The sequence below is a fragment of the Oryctolagus cuniculus genome, chromosome 1 (genome assembly GCF_051225735.1).
Source record: "Oryctolagus cuniculus isolate XC-2025 breed Fujian yellow rabbit chromosome 1, ASM5122573v1, whole genome shotgun sequence".
In the NCBI taxonomy this organism is placed as follows: Eukaryota; Metazoa; Chordata; class Mammalia; order Lagomorpha; family Leporidae; genus Oryctolagus; species Oryctolagus cuniculus.
This window is the reverse complement of record NC_142867.1, coordinates 210,933,631-210,955,580: the sequence shown is the minus strand read 5'-3', so window position 1 is coordinate 210,955,580 and position 21,950 is coordinate 210,933,631. Positions and strand designations below refer to the sequence as shown.

Genomic DNA, 21,950 nt, shown 5'->3' with positions numbered 1-21,950 from the left:
AAGCAGAAATGCTACCATTCTAAGGCCCCAGCTCACCTGTCACCCTGTTACCTTTGCCTTCGATATCTGTGTATATTCAAATTGGCTTTCTTGTGCCTGCGTTGAACGACAGTCCTCTATTATTTCTGCCTTTTGTATCTGGAGTTGTATATGGAAATGATTTACAACAGATGCACATAGACACATGTGAAAAAAATTCTTTATTAATTTCTCACATTTCATTACAAAATGTATGTTGCAAACAACTTGAATAACCTACTTGTGTTTTTTCTTTGTTTGTTTTGTTTTTTATTTGTTTTTCAACCCTTGGCTTCAAGGATTCAGGATCTCCCTATCTTTTGTGAAGTCTCGGGAAACACTGATTATTGGAGTCAATAGGTTATCATTTTGCTATTTATTTTCTTCTCTCAAGCTCTGAAAAAAATGTCCTCTGTATAAATTAAACAACAACAAAAAATGTTGTAAATTCTATGTCATTACAGTCAACAGAATTATAATAATGCATCCAAAATGTGCGGCCACAAAATATCAGGTATATGTTTGAAAAAGAAAAAAAAATGACATTCTAGCCTTGTTAAAAGGATAATGGTCCCATATTTTTATTAACAGGTTAGCAAAACAAAATCCAATGGATTACAATATTTACATGTTATTTGAAAAATAAAGTAGTGATAAAAGCATGTCACAATTATTTTCTTTTTTTTCCTTTTTCTTTCCTTTTTTGTTTTTTTTTGTTTGTTTGTTTGTTTGTTTTTTGGTAACCATTACAAACACCCAATCCAGGTATGGAACTGTTTAATACATTTGAAATGAGGCCAATTAAAACAAATATGGACACAAAATGAATCTTTGTCTAGATAATTCACACTTTCCACATTTTAAGGTTTCCACATCATGGCCCCCATCCCCCCCAAAAATTAAATTAAAACAAACGTCCTACAAACAAAAGTTCTTAACAGCAAGAAAATAAAAGAAGAACATGCTTTTCAAGTAAGCACTTATTCCACAAATGCAACGTCTCTCCATGGATTTTATTTGAAGCTGTGTGGGACACTGTCATCTCAGCAATTTCCCTTCCCTTTCTTCCCACCCCCCTCCCCCAACCCTTCCAAGTAAAAAAAAAAAACCAAAACATGAAAACCAAATGACTCACACACGCACACACACACACACACACCCTGCATAACACACATGTATCCAAGCATACACACACACCACACACACACACACACATACACACACAGGCTTCTAAAACCTAGGCTGCAAAAAAATTCTTTTCTACTTTTTGGAACAAAACCCTTTGTTCACAATCAGAACATATGATAGATGTAGACTTAGATTTAGTCTAAGCTGCTCCATCCTGAAAAAGCTAATATGGGGAAATAGAGCAGCTGGCAGCTAGTTTGAAAAAAAGAAAAGAAAAAGAAAAAGAAGAAAAAAGTAGTTCTCCAGGTTCCTGTAGGATACACATTATTTCTTGTCCATTCTCACCAAAGGGATGGGATTCTAGCACACCCCCTTGTCCTCCAAAATAAACAAGAAATCCCCGCAAAACACAATGCAAACAAAAACACAGATTTGAAAACCACACACAAAAGCCAGCCCATCCTAACAGAAATTACTGTGTGAGACGGATAATATGTTAGTGTGACGAGCAACAAAGGGTGAAGAGGGCCTCCTCACTGGCCCGCGAGCTGCATAGCTGTGCCGAAAGTTTGGTTCTTTAGTTAAATAAAAAGAAAAAGAAAGTTAACCTCTTTGTTATTTCCATGTTTAAAATAAAAACATTCCTATTCACAGAAAACTAACTCTCCCTTGCCCCAAATTAAAACAGTAACAACACACACACAAAAACCAATTCGTATGAAAAACTGAATTGTGCTGTGTTTGTAACACTCAGATTGATAGAAAATAAACATGTGGCAAACAAAACTCCACAATCACCTTAAAATTAGCTCACATGAATCTACCAAATTCTAAATTATAGTTGAACACTAATAAACAGCTTACCTGGAATAAAGGATGACAATTCACAAACAGGTATCTAATAATTAAAGTCTGTTTCTTTTTTTTGTTTTGTTTTTTACTAAAATAATTAAAAAAATCACAGTATTTTAAGAAATAAAACCCACATGGGGATTTTAAGCACAATTTGTGTTCCTTTCTTTAAAACTCTTTTTTTTTTTCTCCATTCACCATCTTGCCCAGCAGTTCTCTCTACATTTAGCCACAAGGACGGCAGGTAGTACTGACAAATGCAGAGAATTCCCTTGGTTAAGTTTGAGGTACTAGGAAACAGGTGACTGTTTTATGCAAAGCAGTTTTTTTTTTTTTTTGTGTTCTGTTTTTGTTTTTGTTTTTTCTTCCCAAAGCGGCTGCAGTTAGGTCTTGAAAAAGCTTAAGGTATTAAAACTAGAAAAACGCACTCAAAGTTGTGCGTCAGGAAGTTGTTCCCCTACGAGAAGTCTTCTGTCCCGGAGCTTCTTGTCTCCAGTTACCGTCCAAGACCGCCACAGAACGCACCGTGCCCACGCGAGGTGCCTCCACGTTCCACAACAAAGGAAACTTCCATGATGAAGATCCGGAACAAAGAATGTAGTGATGGAAAAGGAACCACATATTCCAACCATTTAAATAACTTTAATTTACAGACTCACTCACACAGGTACCAGTGCTTTGAAAATAGATTGTTCAGTCCTAAAAAGCAGCTTTGTTCTGTCTTCTCTTGTCTGTCCCTCCCTTCTCAGCCCAAGCTGGCCCTCCCACTTTCTCATCACGGTTCAAGTAAGGGTTGATTAGGAATTTCACCAAATGCTTATTCTTTTTTGGCCTCTGCATTCTCCAGGAGAGATTTGTCGGCAGCTACGACACAGATGGCTACTGTTTCATTCTTTAGGGAAAAGTCTATCCCCATCGCCTCGCCAACTTCCTTTTCCTCCACAGAGGGCATCTTAATACTGTCCTCCAGGGCCTCTTTGGGATGGCTGTCTTCCCTGCTCACCTGCTTGGTGTCATTCAATGCCCTGTTGGGGGAAAAACATTTATAGAAGAGATGGATGAGCAATCGTGTTTTTTCAAATTAAGCAAAAGGCTCAAGTGTCCTAATTTCCCTGACCCTAAAAAAAAAGCCCTGGGGTTTCCTTTGAACAAAGGCTATGACATGTAAGTCAATTCAGAGTGCATTATCCGCGCTAAATGGTATGCTTAGGTCATATATTTCTGCATCTTTTTAGCTATTTGAACCTACAAAAATAGTCATTGTCATACTACCTTATGATTAATACTATGTTGTTTCCAGAATAATGTAATAGTTTTATGTCACCTTCTCTACTGGAATAGAGAATTGTCTTATGCCTAAACTCATCAACCGCACCCAGAGGGTTGGCTAACTTTATTAAAACTAAAAGGAAAGGATGGGTGTTGTGACAGCGGTTAGGCTGCCTCCTGGGATGCCTGAACCCCATACCAGAGGGCTGGTTCGAGTTCTGGCTAATCCTCTTCTAATCTGGTTTCCTGCTAATGTGCCTGGAAAGCAGTGGACAACGGCTTCAGTGCTTGAGTTCTTGCCACCCTAGAGGGAGACCCAGCTGGAGTTCCGGGCTCCTGGCTTCAGCGTGGCCCAGCCCTGGTTTCGTGGCCACTGGGGAGTGAATCAGTAGATGGACCATCACCCCCAGGGCCTCCCACCCTGCTCCCGCCTTCACTGCCTTTCAAATAAATAAATCTCAGATATTAAGATCTAAGAAATGAATCATGGACACAGACAGCACAATCTGAAGATGGACCCCACATCCTGGGAAGCTTGTTACATGCTCTGAGGCTTCAGGGCATTTTCCCCCAGGAGGACCAAGTCTTAAGTTCTCTCTGTCTGGTGGAGGGATTTTTTTTTTTTTTTTTTTTTTTTGTTCAAGGAGCTTGTGTAAGTATTGGACACGTATGCTTTTAGCGGCCTGGCGGGCAGGCAGAGGCTGGCTCACTTCCTGAGGTGGGCATGGGAATGATTAAGGCCACAGGGAATGGCCAGGCATAGAAGCAGGAGCAGAACCTGGTTCAGGTTCTATCCCAGAACACCACGCTCATGGAAGCTAAAGGGACACTGGGTGGGGAAGCTCAGGTGCGTGTGGGGCTGGCGTGGAATATGTCACTGCCAAAGGTGACTTTCCCTCGATCTGACTTGGGGCTGGCTGATCATACTAAAAACCAACAGAAAAGCAGGAAGCTGATCCTTTGAGTAGCGGTCTGGAGAGGTGACACACAGGGGTCATGAGACTGTCAGGGGAAGCACCCCTACCCCCAACTCCCCCAAGAAAGGACCCAACCTCTCTCCTAACCCGTCACCCTGGGATGGCTCGACTTACATGCCGTGTCTCAGCACGTGTCTCTCCCACTCAGAGCCCTGGGAAAACGCCCGTCCACAAAATTCACATGGAAAACGCTTCTCCGTGCTCACAGCAGCCCCATGGTCAGAAAACCTCATGAGCTCTGTGAAGAGAAAGCAGACGTGTTACCTGTGCTGTGGGGGCGGCAGACGACACGGGGGCACCTCCGCTAGGAAAGCCCTCTCTCTCCTCTCTCCACCTGCAAAGCTGCGCAGTAAACGTGATTTCCAAAGTCCTTACTCTCTCTTGGGTTTCTCCTCAGGGCACCTCTTGTACCGCTGTGAAGAATAGTTCTTTCCAGGCCCCGAGCCTCCCCGTTTCTCCTCAGCACCCCCAACAGCTCCCATCACAAATATGCTGGGTCTGTCTTGCTGTCTTGTGTTGTGCCCATGCCAAAGGCATTGGAGCCGTTGTTTCCTGTTTCATCTCTCCCCTCTGTGATGTTCTCTATCAGCACCTCCAGGGGAACATCTACTCATCTGCCATGTGACACAGGTTTCTCTTTGTCTCCCCCAAAGCACACAGGCCACCGATAACTGTCACTGGACGCGGTTACGTGTTGTAGACCTCAGGGCTTCTCCTTGTTCCAAGTAAGGCAGAAGGCTTAGGATGCTGGTCATCAGTCACGGATTTCAAAATCAACATCTCACAGGGTGGTGATGAGCCCTAAATGAGATCTGCAAGCAAAGAACCTCGCTTGTGCGGAAATGTGTGACAGCACAGCCCCCAGTTCTCGAGGGATGTTGCCAGCTGCCCACCATCTACTCACAATTGGTGGCATCCACGGAAGTGGGGATATGTAGACATTGCTGGGTGGATCTGCTATCAACATCAAATACTGACTTGGTTGTTTAGTGTCCTCCACGGGGCTGGGCACACGTTACGGTCTGATAAATGTCGAATGGCTGGCTAATTGTTTTCAGGCCGCACCTCCTGGCAAACCCAAAGACGTGAGCTTATATGGCCTTTGTGTTACCCGGAGTCCCACGCCCACATGAGTAATAATAACCACAGTACCAAGACGGCCCTGCAGCCACACTGCAAAGTTGGGGAGTGGGGGTGCCAGCACACAGGCAGAGGCTGATCATCTTTCTGTATCTGATCACTGTGGGCTCACACAGACAAGACGTTCCAGGAAGACGGCCTGGTTAAAATGCTCTGTCTAATAAAATCCTTAGGATGCTAACGGGATGGGGGCTCTGGGATGCCTTAATCTTCAGCACAAAAACTCGATGTGACGGGGCCAGTTTTAACAAAAGATGAAACATTTTCTCACAAATTAAGAAGATCACCACACAAGCCATTAAAAATAATTGCACAGACTATCTTCCTTGATTCTTTTCATTGGAAATGAGACAGCACCATCTGCTCTACGCATTAATTCCTTAGCAGGGATTATCTTGGGCAAGAAATCAACAGAATGCCTTCTGACTCCTCCCCAACTGCATAATGAGAGGGGGTGGGTGGGGAGGATTCTGCTTGGGTTAATTTTGATTTCTTCATGCCTGGTTTCTTCGCTTTCAAATTCGCTCTGTGTTTCCTAGGCAGGACCTGCCATGTGGCCATATCCAGTCATCTCTCCAGCTCTGTGTTTAGAAAGGAGGTTGGGGACAGGGTAGCTACACAGCCGTGAGCCCCCTAAACTGAGGGTGTTGGATGAAAGTCAGAATTGCCAACAAGGGGTGACTTGCTCCTTTACCTACCGGAAGCACGAACCCAGTCATCTATTCTTTCCACCAACACCTGCTAAGTTTCATCTTCAAAGGAGGGAGCCACTCAGGACCTGTCACACTTCAAATAGTTCTCTAAAGCCACCTCCTGACCTCTACTCCCAGAAGCCAGACTGTCTGGCAAAAACACCCCAGGCGATTGTGTGTGTGCGGTTGCTTCTTCTTGGCAAGAATCTACCTATTTGGTGGAAAATTGAGCCTAGGTTTATTCCAATGAGATAGGACAAAGGAAGCTGCCCTTTCAAGCATGGGGTGGGGGATGGGACAGTTTTGCCTGCAAATTCTCATTAATGTTACTGGAAGCTACTCCTCCATAGCCCCCACCCTCTGAGAGGAACTCACGCTTCTTTTCTCTCCACTGGACTTTTTTTTTTTTTCTTCAGCACGTGGGTAAGACTCATGAGTGTGGATGTTCCACTTTCTACTGAGAAGCCAAGACCAGGATGTTCTTTCCACTAAAACCACCCTGGTCTGATGCCACTGCTGAATGAGACAGGAGAGGCCAAGCTGCACAAGCAGGGACACTGGCCTGGTGTCTCACTCACACTCACCACACTCTCAAACTCTTTGTTTCCCTCTACTTTTTTATTTAAAAAAAAATGTATTAATTTTTTATGGAGTCACAAGGAAGGGGAGGACGAAAAGGGGTTTTCGCCTCTGTCACACGCATAATAACCTCAAACTCAATGCGTGCTCAGCTTTAGAGGTGAAAAAAAAGAAATCATAATATCCGATGAGGAATAATTTCCTGAAGAGGAATGGCAGGCCATGGAGCATCACGAAGAGAAAGGAAGCTTTGTACCCTCTGTCAAAGCCTTCGCTACCAGAGGACGCTGGGAACAGTGCACAGATGTTAAGAATTCATCATGAAGAACTTATTTGTGAAATGCTTTAAAAAAAATGAAGAACAAAAGGGCACACGTCTGAGATGACAGTCATTTTCCTTGTAAGAAATGCACTACTACAGTTTCTATTAATCAGAGCAGTAATTCTATAATTGACCTATATGGTGAGGGTATTTTATTTGTCCATGTCCTTTTCAGCTGACTATATGCTCAGGGATTTTTTTTTTTTTTTTTTTTTTTTTTTTTTTTTTTTTGGGACGGGCAGCGTTAGACAGTGAGAGAGACAGAGAGAAAGGTCTTCCTTTTCCGTTGGTTCATCCCCCAAATGGCTGCTATAGCCGGCGTGCTGTGCCAATCTGAAGCCAGGAGCCAGGTGCTTCTTCTGGTCTCCCATGCGGGTGCAGGGCCCAAGCACTTGGGCCATCCTCCACTGCCTTCCCGGGCCACAGCAGAGAGCTGGACTGGAAGAGGAGCAACGGGGACAGAATCCGGCGCCCCGACTGGGACTAGAACCTGGGGTGCCGGCTACGCAGGTGGAGGATTAGCCAAGTGAGCCGTGGCACCAGCCAAGCTCAGGGATTTTTAACAAGCTAGTACACTGTGGCTATCAGTTCCTTTGGTCTGAGTCGGGGGTTTCAGGGCCAGACAGATTCCCCCACTTTGTAATCCTGTGGTCTCTGGCTCTGACATCATGGTAAAAGGGTGGGGGCAGGTCAAGAAGAGGAATGAGAAGCACCTTGTAGAAACTGGCCCACCAAACAGGGCTTCTTCAGTTTGCAGACTGAGCAAGCAGGAAAAACAAAGATATTCTGCACAAATGCCCTTTAGATTTAGAGCAAGTCCCTAAGAGCCTCTGAACCCACAGATTTCAGGGCCAGATTCCCTTTAGGAAAGAACACTCCACTATACAGGGAATTGGGAAAATGTTATTAGTGCGAGAGGTGCTGTCTTTGGAGCCAGAAAACCTGAATTCAGTCTCCAGTTGGGTTTTTTGTTTGTTTTTAGGTTGGCCAAGGGCTTAAACATTCTGGGCCATTTTTTCCCTACTTGTACAATGACAACAATACCACTTGCAATGAGGGTTTCATTTGTTAGGTGATTATTATATTATAGGAACTGCATTAGCATATCATGTGCCATTTCGTTTAATCTTTATATAACAACTTATGGGACCACCAAGACCCTGAATAGTCAAAGCTATTTTGGGCAAAGCTAGAGACATCACACTACCTCAGAATCTACTACAAAGCTGTTAGAAGCAAAACATCATGGTACTACCTTCAAAATAGACACACAGACCAATGAAACAAAATAGAGAGCCCCGAAGTAGGTGCCAAGAACACACACATGGGTAGGGACAGGCTTGTCAATAGACTATATTGGGACAGCTGGATATCTACATCCAGAAGAATGACAAAGCATGAAATTAGATCCTTTTGTCACAACAGCTACAATAATCAACTCAAAATGGATTAGAGATCTAAACATAAGAATTGCAATTCTAAAACTACTAGAAGAAAACAAAGGGGAAAAGTTCTTTGGCATCAGTCTGGGCCATGGTTTTTTTGGATATGAGTCAAATAGCATAGGCAACAAAAGCAAAAGACAAATGGGACTGTATCAACTACTACTATCACCTGATGGATTGGCTATTATCAAGAAGACAAAGATGAGGGGATATGGAGATGAGGGAGGGCTTGCACAGTGTTTGCTGTGGTGTAAGTTAGTACAGCCATTATGGAAAACAGTATGAAGTTTCCTCAAAAAATTAAAAACAGAAGTACCATATGATCCAGGAGTCCCACTACTAGGTCTATAGACCAAGCAAATGACATGAGTATGTGGAGGAGATATCTGCATTCCAGTGTTCATTACAGCACTACTCACAATAGCCAAGCTATGGAAGCAATCTCAATGATGAGCAGCTAAAGTAAATGTGGCATATGCACACAATACCAAACTATCCCTCCTCAAAAAATTAAGGAAATTTTGTTATTTGAGACAACATGGATGACCCCAAACTATTATATGAAGTGAGATATATGAAATGAAATAATCCAGGCACAGAAAGACAAATAGTGTGTGATTTTGCTTCTATGTGGGATTTTAAAAAGTTAAACTTACAGAAGCAGAGGTGGCTACCAGAGGCTGGGAGGTGGGGTAATAGGGAGATGCTGGTCACAGGGTACAAAATTGCAGATAACAGAAATAATATGCTTAAAAGACCCAAAGCACAATGTGGTTACTACAGCTAGCAACAACCTATTGTATATGTGAAATAGCTGTAAGATTAATTTTTAGTGTTTTTACCATTAGAAATGGTATGTGAAGTAATGAATCTGTCAATTAACTCTATTTAACCATTCACCAATTTATACATAATTCCAAACATCAACATATTGTATGACTGTTATAAATATGCACTATTTTTATTTGTCAACAAAGTCAATGATTTTAAAAAAAACTTCAAAGAAGCCTGAATCTTTAAAAGTAAAAAAAAAAAATCCTTACAACAACCTTAGGAAATAGATAATGATATTATCATCTTAAGGATTATAAACACACATGAAGATAAAAAAATTTATCCAGGCCGGCACCACGGCTCACTAGGCTAATCCTCCACCTGCGGCACCAGTACCCCGGGGTTCTAGTCCCGGTCAGGGCACCGGATCCTGTCCCGGTTGTTCCTCTCCAGCTCTCTGCTGTGGCCTGGGAAGGCAGTGGAGGATGGCCCAAATGCTTGGACCCTGCACCCGCATGGGAGACCAGGAGGAAGCACCTGGCTCCTGCCTTCGGATCGGCGCAGCACTCCGGTCGCAGTGCGCCGGCCGTAGTGCGCCTGCTGTGGCGGCCATTTGGAGGGTGAACCAATGGAAAAGGAAGACCTTTCTCTCTGTCTCTCTCTCTCTCTCTCACTATCTAACTCTACCTGTCAAAAAAAAATTTATCCAAAGTTATATAGATAGTGAGTAGCAGAAACAGGAGCCCAATTCAGGCAGGCAAATGACAGAGCCCTCAATATTACATGAAATTAGGGGAAAAAGGTGAAACAGAAACCTTCAACACTGAGTCTGGCACATCAAAATGCTCATTAGTCACAACGAATCAGCCACAAGTGATTGACAATACCATTCTTCCCATCACGGGGACAGTTTGTTTTTTGTATGTATGTTATCCATATGCTTTTGATAAGTCTATGGTAACTAAAGAAGTATTCGAATCTATAATCCTACAGGAGGGGTCTTCAAAAGGTTCATGGAAAATGAGTACTATGAAAAAACTATGCATGGATTTCCACATTGGGGTGGACCAAAATTAACTTACATTTTAGTTCCATGAACTTGCTGAAGTACCCTTGTGTGTACAGTCTGGATTTCCACAATATTCAATGTTGAACAATACAGAAAACTAACTCTAGATCCCATAAATATATATTTGCATGTAACTACACTTTGGAAATTCCTGTGATTTGAAGTAACAATAGACTCACAGGAACTTGGACAAACAGTACAAGAATCCCAGGCAAGCTTCCCCAGTGCCTTCAGTAACTACACGGTGGAATGAGGGAGGTGGTTTCTCTTCCTCCCACTTTACAAAGCGAACACACTGCTCCAAGAGGATGAGGAGAAGGGCCCTGCAGCGGGGCACATGGAGAGGCTTCCAGTCCTCTGCAGCCTGCCCACAACCTCAGCACCGTCACCCCAGCAGCTGTCATTTTCAATAAGCGTCCAGCTGGAAGTTCATTCTCATTCCTTAATACAGCATCACCCACCGTGCGGCCTGCTTGTCCCTGTTCTAAAAATTCCCTAGACACCCGTCTTCCTTATTAAAAACAAAGCATTGCTGTAAGTTTTTTTTTTTTTTTTTTTTTTTTTTAAACATGTATCTATCATTAGGGAGAAAATGTCTGTGTTTCGTGGAATTCCTATAGCTGGTAAGAGTTGACAAAGACACGATCCCGATGTGATCCATAACTGCGTGTGTTCTGCGACTTCACCGAGGAGGCTCATCCCTCTGTTGCTCCCACCACGACCTCCTGCCTGTCTCATCACGGACGCACCAGTTGCCATCTGGGACCAAGAGGGCAGGAAGAGACTAACCTGCGTCATCGGGCTTGCTGTTCATCTCCTCTTCCTTGTCCTCCTCGTCGCTGCTAGAGGTCTCCATCTTCTCTTTCATCTGTTCCAGCTGATCCAAGTTAACCCGTCCAACCAGCTCAAAGTTACGGCTTACCTGAAAAAGGCCCAAACACATGATGAAATACAAGCACAACCGCCTTGCTGGATCATTTTCCTATGGCTGTGTTCTTGTGGGAACCAAGACCAAACAACCTAGAGACCTGCAGGTCCTCTTCTTCACGCGGACACTCCTGGAGCTGGAACTTTCCCTGACTCCCACATTCCACCATTTGCACTGGAACGGTCAACACCGGACTCTCATGACCAAACTCACTGGGGAAGTTGAATGGCCCTAAGCAGGAGGCCAGCACTACTGTAGAGTATTAAAAAAAAAAGTCAACAGTTTTGAGTTGAATTCAAAGATGTGACTTCCATAAACTATCCAAGGTAGAGATTCTACAAACATCCTGGTCTCCAGCAGAGAGCATCCAACCTTCTGTGCCAGGGCCCTGTTATTCTAGGGGTTGTGAGTGGTCCAGCTTGGGTCAGATGACAATGGTTTGATTTTTAACTGTCGTTTAACTGGAAGACAACAGTATTCCTGTTGGCACCACTGCTATTTTAGGCTAACAATAACCTATGTATCAAGTCTGGGATTATCTGGGAGAATCCTGTATGACTACCCCCTAAAAGCCATTTAAAGTGTTAGCTATGGCTGGCTTTTATTATAGAAAATGTGGTTAGAATAATGTGAGAATCTAAGCTTTGTTCAGCTCTGATCATTCAAGAGAAACAAGAATCCACGCTAAGGAAAATCTGTAACAGTTTTCTGTTTTGGATTCCCTGATCAATGGAAGCACAAAATTTACCTTCATTACTCTCTTTTCAGAAGCTCTACAATGACACGCCCAGCATGGTCAGAAATGGCAAGCTGGCACAGGACGCAAGCAATAAACAGCCACGGGCCTCGCCTCTGTATAGGATGCTGTGCTCCCCTCGAAGCGGGGCAGGGGAGGGGCAGACAAAAATGACTGAGACTAGGTTCTGGCCTCCAGAGGCTCAAAGTTTAGTTCAAGAGAGAAGACAGACATCATTAATTAGATTCTTAGGCAGATTTCCATAGCTGTCACAGCTGAAATAGAGTGTAATGAGGGCACAGGAGAGGAAAGAGAATTTACAAGACAATTCCAAAATATTCTGTGGGACCAGACTGGAACAAAGATTTGCTGAGCACCACCAACTCCATATGCCTGACAGATGGGAACATCCCCATGGACTGTGACAAATGTGACAGAAAGAGATTCAGAGTACCAGGGCAACCAACAGTCCTGTGAAAGGCTTACTATTGTCCCAACAACATCACATCAAAGCTAGGTGGCACGGAAAAGCAGGGAGACAACTCAGGAAAAGCAGACAATGTATGCATTTCTCTGTAATACTGAGATCGGCAGACTTTGCAAACAAGTCAGCATGAGGGGGAAAACCTGTTCTCATCAATCCCAGTGCTAAGGACTCTGGGAGGCAACTGCTTGCTTTGCTCATTAAAAAAAGGTTTTAAAAACCAATAGACTCAGGGGAGGAGAAGGAAGAGGTCAGTGTAGACTTTCTCTTTCTTCTCCTCCAAGTTCACAGTCAATGGTATCCAAAGATTTTTGCTTGTAGCACCTTGCTAACTAAGGATTTATCTACTATGCTCATTCATACACACCTGCACAATTTTTTATTTATTTATTTTTATGACATAAAGGCACATGAAAGGGAAAGTATATGGATCAGGAGTTTTGAAGTCAGACAGAACCTAAAGTTCAAGTTCATGGTTTGCCATTAAGCACTAGGCCCTGGGTAGACTCAATGGATTATGTCCTTGATGTTCTCACTTGTGAAAGGAGGTAAACACAGTACATGAAACACAGTAGAATCTCTACTCCCCTCCCCCTTCCCCCCACTGTAATTTTCTTCCCCTTTCTGAGAGTATGGGCCATTTCCAATTTTGGCTCTTGGTAATGCATATTTATGGAGTTCTGTTTGGTCACAAAGTCTACATTTGAACCAAATAGTGTTTATACAAATACTTGAATAAAAGATTTCTGACTTGCTAGTGTTTCAGGAAAAGTAGGCAAGGTTCCAGTTTGCCTAATTTTGAAATATGTTTGACAGATTCTATTTTTAAAATGACCAATTCTTAAAAGGCAGTCTTTTCTGGACCACTTTCTCCCTGATTTCAACCTTTAGTAACCAGTAACCAGGACAACTGCGAGTGGAGGACATACGGGGCAGCCAGTGGTCAGAAAACAAAAATAATTCATCAAGTAGGTCAACAAAGAATCCTCCAACATACTCTCTAACTCAGTCAGCTGCACTCATTCATTCAACAAGGACTCCCCGAGGGCAGCTATGTGCCAGGCCCTGGAGTCCCTATTAAACCCCTGAGCTCATGGTGTCAAGAGATCTGTCACCAAATCAAATATTTTGTTTTGCTCCTTCTGGATTCTCTTTTTGAATATGGTATTCATCCGTCTTCCCATCACCATCATCTCTTCACTTAGAAAACGTAATATTTTGGATTCTGCATGATTTAAAAATAATACATAACATTGTCACTGCAGGGTGCTCATCCTCAGTTAACCCAAGAATGGTTTGTCCTGGGATTTCCACAATCTTTGCTAGGCAATTAAAAGATTTAAAAGTAAAAGCTAGACCTCGCCATGTCATTAGGAGATTTAAAAATAAAGATTCTTTGTAGTGTCAGGCCATTAGTATATTTGACATTCCCAAGTCTGCCATCCAAATACTATTCGGACCAAAAGACTTGTTTCTGCATTTCTGAGTCCATCATCATCTTCTCTCACCTGGATGACTGGAAACCAGCACCAGCCCTTCTGGGTCTGCAACACCTGCTCTCACTCCTTGTATCTATTCTATAGTGTGGTTGAGATGAACTTCAAAGACATTTGCAACCTTTCTGTCAGTCGCTGCTTGTTCTGAGGATAAAAAAGTTGACATTTCTGCCTGTGGTGGACAGGGCTGCCTACTTCATCAGGGGCCACGCTCTCCAGTCTCCCTGCCACCACTCTGAAGTCACTGCCATTCCTGGAATACACCACGCTTCTGCTTGGAGCTCCCTCTTCACAGGCTGAATCCTCCATCTTCCAGCCTGGCCTCCGCCACTTCCTCCAGGAGATCCTTGCTACGCTCCTCCTGGGTTAAGCATCCTGATTCTCCGCTTGGGCGGCACCCTGCACTCTCCCATGCAGTCCCTGTCTGCGACCAGCCTCTCCCTAGACTGAACTGCAAACTCCCTGAGGACACATTCACTCACAGCTAAAGGTCCACTGTGTCCAGAGTAGAGTGGATGCTGTTCTAACCTCCTGGCTACTGGAATCAGCATTTTAATTTAAGATGCTTTTCTTTCATATAAATGTGTACAAACAAAATTTGGAAAATAGAACTCACTTGAAGCCCAACAACCTATACATAAAAACTGTTAAGAAGAAGTTATTAGATTTTTATAGTCCAGTCTCTATCTGAAGATTATGGACACTGCTGTGATATTAAAATATATGAGTGTGTCTTCTGCTGTTTTATGCTTGGCAAAGCATATACATCATTCTCTGTACAAATATAATTTTGAATCACTGTAGAGTAGCCTACCAAGTGGATATACCACAGTTGTCCTGACTATTCCCCATGAATTTACATTGGGTTATTTGTGACTTTTCACTATTAAAGGTACAGTAAGTAGCCTTACTGCATTGGAAGACTTTTTCTCACACTTAGTTTTATTTTTATAAGCCGAAATTGCAGACGTGACATTTTGGAGTGAAAAGTCAGAGAGTATAGACTTCATTGATGTTTCAATATATTTCTCAATTGGCTTCTGAGATTCTCACATTACTTTCTGGACCTGGAGAGAGGTGGGGATCAGATTAACTACTTTATGCTGCTGAGTTTGCATTGAGGAGATTTTGCTTTTTTCTCTTCAGATGCAAAGCAATTTATTACCTTCTTTTACCAAAGGATCCATACCAAGAGGAGAAAGAGCAAGTCTAACAGTCTGAGATTTGGAAGCTGGGTCCTTGTCAGGTTTGCTGGTGAAAGAAGCACCATAGCCTGTTCTTGAAAGGTGGACTGTACTAGTGCACCATCATTCGGATAATTGAAGCATGATCCTTGTGTCCTGGGAAAGTTACTTGTGAATGCCCACTAACCCAAACTCCCCTGTGAGAGCCACAAAGCCAGAGGCTGGTGAAGGCAGCTGTCCACCAAGAATGGGAGGTGCAGGAGCCGGCGCTGTGGCTTGGTGGATTGGACCACAGCCTGTGACACCGGCATCCCATATGGGCACCAGTTTGAGACCCGGCTGCTCCACTTCAGATCCAGCTACCTGCTGATGCGCTGTGAGAGGAGCAGAAGATAGTCCAGGTCCTTGGGCCCCTGCCACCCAGGTGGGAGACCAAGAGGGGGCTCCTGGCTTCAGCCTGGCCCAGCTCTAGCCATTGTAGCCTTTGGAAGAGTGAACCAGTGGATGGAAAATCAATCTCTCTCTCTCTCTCTCTCTCTCCCTGTCTCTTCCTCTGTGTAACTCTGACTTTTGAATAAATAAATAAATCTTAAAAAAAAAAAAAAGAATGGGAGGTGCAAATGCAGTATCCATAAAACAGGAATCATGAGACTGAGAAACCCCTCGCAGGCTCTGCCTCACAATGTTGTTTTTCTATTTGTTGCTTTTTAACCACTTGGCAAAATGGTTTAAATCTGTTCTGAGAAATAGTAAGAATAATTAAGGGATTTGCAGATATTACCAAGTTAACCGGCATTTTCATATTGTCCCTGAGTGGCCAAGCCAGTCTTCTAGGAAAGACTGATATGAACAGGCTTGTTAATGATGGAATAAAACTGGAAATCCTTGTCTTCCGATTACAATGTAGGCATCAAGTAGGGGAGACCACGATGAAGAAAAGTCCACTTAACATTTCCGGAGTTTCTAAGCATGAGCCCCTCCCTCCTTCCCAGTTAACATCTGTAGCTTCAAATCCAGGTACTCAATCAGGATGCTCCTGTCACTGAATGTTGAATGTCAATGTTAAAAATCGAGGCCAAAGTGAACTGTATCTCCAGACAAAGTGAGACAAGAGAACATGGAAAACACTGATCTGTCTCTTACACCAGGAACAGGTAGTGCTGGTGCGGATTCTGAATGACATATCACACAGGCTGGCAAACTTTCTCTGTCAAGGGCTGGCTGGATAAGTCAAGAGTTTAAGCACTCTGAACCAACAATCTCTTCACAACTATTCAAGTGGTGTTGCTCAAAAGCAATGATGAACACTATGTAAATGAGGGAGTAGGGCTGTAGTACAATAAACTTTTATTTAGAGAAAATAAAACTGAATTTCATATAAAGTCACATCTTATAAAACATTATATTCCTTTGATTTTTTCCAATAATTTTAAAATGTCAAAACCATTCTTAGATGATGGGTCATATAAAAACTGATCATAGGCTGGATTCAGCTCACAGGCCAGTTTGCTAACCCTCAATTTATAATCAGATGGTCTACTCAACAGATATTCTTTGCCTGTATTTGAAGACCAGAATGGGGATGAAACAAAGAGATTAGTAGGAGATAAATTCAGTAAAATATTATCTATATGTTTTTAGAGGAAGGCAGTCAAAGGTCTAAGTAAAAAAACAAACAAACAAAAAAAAACAAACAAAAAACACCAAAACTTAAAATACCTTGAATTCTGGAATCATATTACCTCAACTAAAGTTTATAGAGTTCTTATAAAAACTTCAAGAGGGGGCCAGCATCGCAGCTCACTAGGCTAATCCTCCACCTGCAGCGCTGGCACCCTGGGTTCTAGTCCCGGTTGGGGCGCCGGATTCTGCGGATTCTGTCCTGGTTGCTCCTCTTCCAGTCCAGCTCTCTGCTGTGACCTGGGTGTGCAGTGGAGGATGGCCCTGGTCCTTGGGCCCTGCACCCGCATGGGAGACCAGGAGGAAGCACCTGGCTCCTGGCTTTGGATCAGTGCAGCGCGCCAGCCGCAATGTACTGGCTGTAGCAGCCACTTGGGGGGTGAACCAATGGAAAAGGAAGACCTTTCTCTCTGTCTCTCTCTCTCTCTCACTGTCTAGCTCTGCCTGTCAAAAAACAAAAACAAAAACAAACAAACAATAAAAAAACAAAAACAAAAACAAAAGAAAAGCTTCAAGAGGGGTTGGTGGTGTGGCTCCGTGGGCTACACTGCCATCTCAAAGCTGGCATTCCATATCGAGTGGCAGTGCGAATCCCAGCTGCTCTGCAACTCATCCAGTTTTATGCTAATGTTCCTGGGAAAGCAGCAGAAGTTGGCCCAAGCACTTGGGCCCCTGCCACTCACATGGAAGACCTGGATGGAGTTCTAGGCTCCTGGCTTCAGCATGGCCCAGCCCTGGCTACTAGAGCTATTTAGGGAGTGAACCAGCAGACAGAAGATCTCTTTCTCTGTCTCTCTACCTGTCACTGTCACTCTACCTTTCAAATAAATAAACTTAAAAAAAAAAAGCTTCAAGAAAGGATATTCCACATTTATCCACAATGTCATGAAAGGTAGGATTTCCTTTTTTAAGTTTTATTTTATTTATTTGAAAAGCAGAGTCAGAGAGAGAGAGAGAGAGAGAGAGAGGTCTTCCATCTGCTGTTTCACTCTACCAGGGCTGTGCCAGGCTGAAGCTAAGAGCTAGGAGCTTCCTCCAGGTTTCCCATGTGGGTGCAGACCCAAGTACTTGGGCCCTCCTCCATCGTTTTCCCAGGCACATTAGCAGGGAAATGGACCAAGTGCAGAGCAGCCGGGACTTAAATTGGCACTCATATGGGATGCCAGCATCCCAGGAAGCGGCTTTACCCAGTATGCCACAGTGCCAGTCCCTCCTTTTTTATGGCTAAGCAATATTTCATTGTATACACACACAGACTGCATTTGCTTTATTCACTCAACAGTACACACCTAGGTTGTTTCCATGTCTTGGCTTTGTAAACAATGCTGCAGGGAACATGGGAGTACGGTATCTCTTTCAGGGGCTGATTTTGCTTCTTTATGAACCTGGACATGGTTGCTGGGTCACGGAATGGTTCCATTTTTAAGTTTTGAGGAACCTCCACACTATTTTCCATAATGGCTACTCCAATTACACTCCCACAAGCAGTACATAAGGGTTTCCTTCTCTCCACAAAAATCTTTTTCTTTTCTTTTCTTTTTTTTTTTTTTTTTGACAGGCAGAGTTAGACAGTGAGAGAGAGAAATAGAGAAAGGTCTTCCTTCTGTTGGTTCATCCCCCAAAATGGCCACCATGGCTGGCGTGCTGCGCTGATCTGAAGCCAGAAGCCAGGTGCTTCCTCCTGGTCTCCCATGTGGGTGCAGGACCCAAGCACTTGGGCCATCCTCCACTGCACTCCCGGGCTACAGCGGAGAGCTGGACTGGAAGAGGAGCAACCAGGACAGAATCCGGCACCCCGACCGGGACTAGAACCCGGGGTGCCGGCACCACAGGTGTAAGATTAGCCTAGTGAGCCGTGGCGCTGGCCACTCTCCACATATATCAAGGCATCTTATGTATGCCCTGATAATGATAAGCAATCATGTTTGCCAATTATACCTCAAAGCTGGGGGAAGAAAGATATTCAGCCACTTGAGCCAGTTTGCAGTATTAAAATTCTGGGGAAGATGAGCCACAATATACCATATCTGTTCTGTACTGTGCTACTTTCCTAATTTATAGATACCTTTATCACACACCTACTGGGCTCACACACATGTTGGGTTGTATTCTTTGTTTAAGCCTGTCTTGCCTACTTGCTTATAAGCTCTTCCAGAGCAACAAACATTTCTTATTTTGCTTTATATGCTTGGTGCAGGGTATAAGGTCAGTCATCAGGTTGACACACAACAGATGTGATTTGAATTGACTGCTAACATGAAAAACCCACGGGAGATCATAAACTATAAAGAATTCATATTATTGCCATAAGATTTACATCCCATGAAATAAATTTGCTTGGCAATAAGAGAATCACATTGACTACTTCCTGGAGGATTTTGTTTCAATGCTTATCAAATGTCTATTATGAGTTCAAAATAGATGTGGTAGTTTTTATGTGTATCACTTACCCCTTTACAAACATTCTGTAAGATGAAGCTATCTTCCATACTTCAGATGAAGAGAACAGAACACATGATAAAGCCAGGAGTAAAACTCACATATTTGGATGCCACAGCTCAAGCTTTTCTCATTAGAATGCAAATCACTTGTAGAAATGCAAAATTACTCACAAAATATGTAAAAACTACCATAGTTATACTGGCTGACCACTAGAAAAAGGGAGAAAAATGTATTGATGAGACTGTTCTGTTGCAAAATCTAATGTGATACAGTACTTGCATGCTTTGAAAGTTTTTCTTCAAAATAAAAACTAATCTAAGAACAGTAAGAATAAAAGACCATCAAGTACTGAGAAGGGTACAGAGTGCAGAATTCAAGGAAGATCTACTTTATAATATCTCATTGCAATCAGTGACACAGAATCAGAAAACTCTGTACTTCCAGACTTGGGTTAGCCAAAGTCCGTACTACGTCAACTCCTTTGGAGAGTCTCAGTGTAATTCCAGACACAAGGACCCAGAAAGTCACCATTAAGAACATCTCTGAGCCTTGTTGTTGGCCAGTGGAGCACTTGGCCAACATGCTGATGGACGCCATCACATTTTGCTTAATGTGAACAAGCAGGGTACATAAAGTTCCCTATTTGTAAAGTGATTTCATTCACTGATTTATTTTTCCATAGGGCCTTTTCTTGTATGCTGGGCACTCTGCACAAAAAGAGAGGCATATGATGTGTCTGAAGAAAGGAAGAAGGAAAGCTCCATGGAAGCTTGGAAAAGGAGCAATTAATTTTGACTGGGGAGGTTAGCGGACACCCAAAATTACAGGTAAGAATGCCTTCAAATGTTTGCTTGAGAAATAGTGTTCTGTCCTCTGAAAAACGGCCACCCTCCTGCTCATCTACTTCTGGTTTCTAGGAAAGAATCTGATGTGTGGTTGATAAACTAAGAAACAAAACTAATGAGCTGAAATGACAATCTTCTGGAGAATTCTTAAGCTTGCAGAAATCTTTGGAACTGATACAGCGAAAGCCGCTAGTATTTAGCTTAAAGATTAAATACGATCCAAAAAATGTAGCCAAAGGTGTGTTTTATGATTTGAAGTGCAGGAAGGTTCTTCCTTTATTTATCGTCATTTCCTTTTCTGGAAACCAATGTTTTATGTGACTTTTTGCCACTGTGGATTTTGCTAGTCTAGAAAGCTGAATGAACAGTTTTATTGAAATAACTAACATGTTGGTGATTCCTTCTCAGCTTAATGTTTTGCTGTCTTCCCCAAACTGGCAAAAAGTAAGAGATATGAGTTCCTTAGAGTTCAGTTGCCTGAGGCTCCATTTGTATAAAAAATTAAAAACATTTCAAAGTAAATTCAATTAGTGAATGTGTATTGCCTGAATAGTCTATCCTTCTAAATTTAATATACCAAACATGACAATTTTACGAGCAAACCAAGTTAGAGATAATACATTTTTATGTTCCCTAAACTAGCAAAGAGACTTCAGAACCGTAAAGAACACTAACAAGGTATTGCCAATACTTAAGCTTTCTTAAAAAAAAAAGTAGTAAAAAGGAAGACGTTGTTTCTAAATGTGAGAAGTGTGCAGTTTGGTTATTTCATGATTTTAAGTTTCTAGAAATGTTTTCAAAGAAGAAATTTCACTTCATTTCTTAACATTTTGTCACATTCACTTCAAATGTAGACATTATATATATACATATAAACATTTTTTTCTTGAAAAGAGATATTAATATCACAGAGAAAGGGATTCATGACAATGATCATAATGTGGGGAAAGAAGAGTGGACTGAATTTCCAGAAATGTTGAGCCATTATCTTTCACCAGCACTGTTAATAAATTGCATACTGATAGATATTTCAGAAAGAGAGAGAAACTCAGAGGAGGGAGAGAAAGAAGAAATAAAAAGACTGAAAGAGCAGACAGAATAGTCAGAATGGTCAACCTTCTAGAAGACCCTGTAAGATTTTTAAAAAAGGACAGAGTCAAAAGATGAAAGAATAAAATTTCAAATAGCCTGCACTGTTTACTTTGGATCCTACGAGATTACTTGTGATCCTTTGCTCACGGGCACACAGATAAAGGTCTAAGAGAACAAGATTTTGTTTGTTACCTCTAAAATGAGGGTTCTGATTGTCATCCCTTGTCTACTGCACTCTGGCTTCTGAGGATAAACACAGCAGCCTAAATCAAGTGCACTTGACATTTTGGTTCTTAAATGGAATGATATATTTGAGTTCAAGGACCCTTCCTGCTGTTACCAGTATTCTGTCCAGGCCGTGAACAGGATAGCCTGACATCCTTAGAGACATTCCTGAATTTTACAACCTTTGGATGCAGAAATCAGAAGTTCAGTTCTGTATAATAAAATCACCTGACATAAAAATACATCCTCCTATACCATGTAGGTTATTTTTGACAGATTCTCTCTACCATACAAAATCACCGAGAACTATCTGTGGAAGAATGTAACAACAATCTCAACAATTGGTCTCACTGGAAAAAAAAAAATGATTAGCAAACTCTTCTTTAGATTCAACTGTGAAACTTATTCCATATTTTATTTCTAAAATAATTTATTAGTATTTATTTGTAAGCAGAGAGAAAGAGAGAGAGAGGGAGAGAGAATCTTCCATCTGTAGGTTTCCCCCATAAATGGCCACAATATTTGGGGGTTGCCAGTGTTGAAGCCAGGAGCCTGGAACCCCATCTGGATCTC

General features: G+C 42.5%; 1 protein-coding gene across 22 annotated transcripts in view; it reads right to left on the bottom strand.

Moving 5' to 3' along the window:
- Positions 1-2,620: 2,620 nt before the first annotated feature.
- ZNF462 (zinc finger protein 462) overlaps positions 2,621-21,950 on the bottom strand; it is a 148,799-nt gene continuing 129,469 nt past the window's right edge. For all 22 annotated transcript variants that reach the window (XM_051855978.3, XM_051855976.3, XM_051855982.3 and 19 more), the window contains 3 exons: positions 11,055-11,187; positions 4,359-4,482; positions 2,621-3,023 (listed from right to left, as the gene is read on the bottom strand). In XM_051855978.3, coding sequence (XP_051711938.3) covers positions 2,816-3,023; positions 4,359-4,482; positions 11,055-11,187 — 465 coding nt within the window. In that variant the 3' untranslated portion in view covers positions 2,621-2,815. The remainder of the gene's footprint in view (positions 3,024-4,358; positions 4,483-11,054; positions 11,188-21,950) is intronic.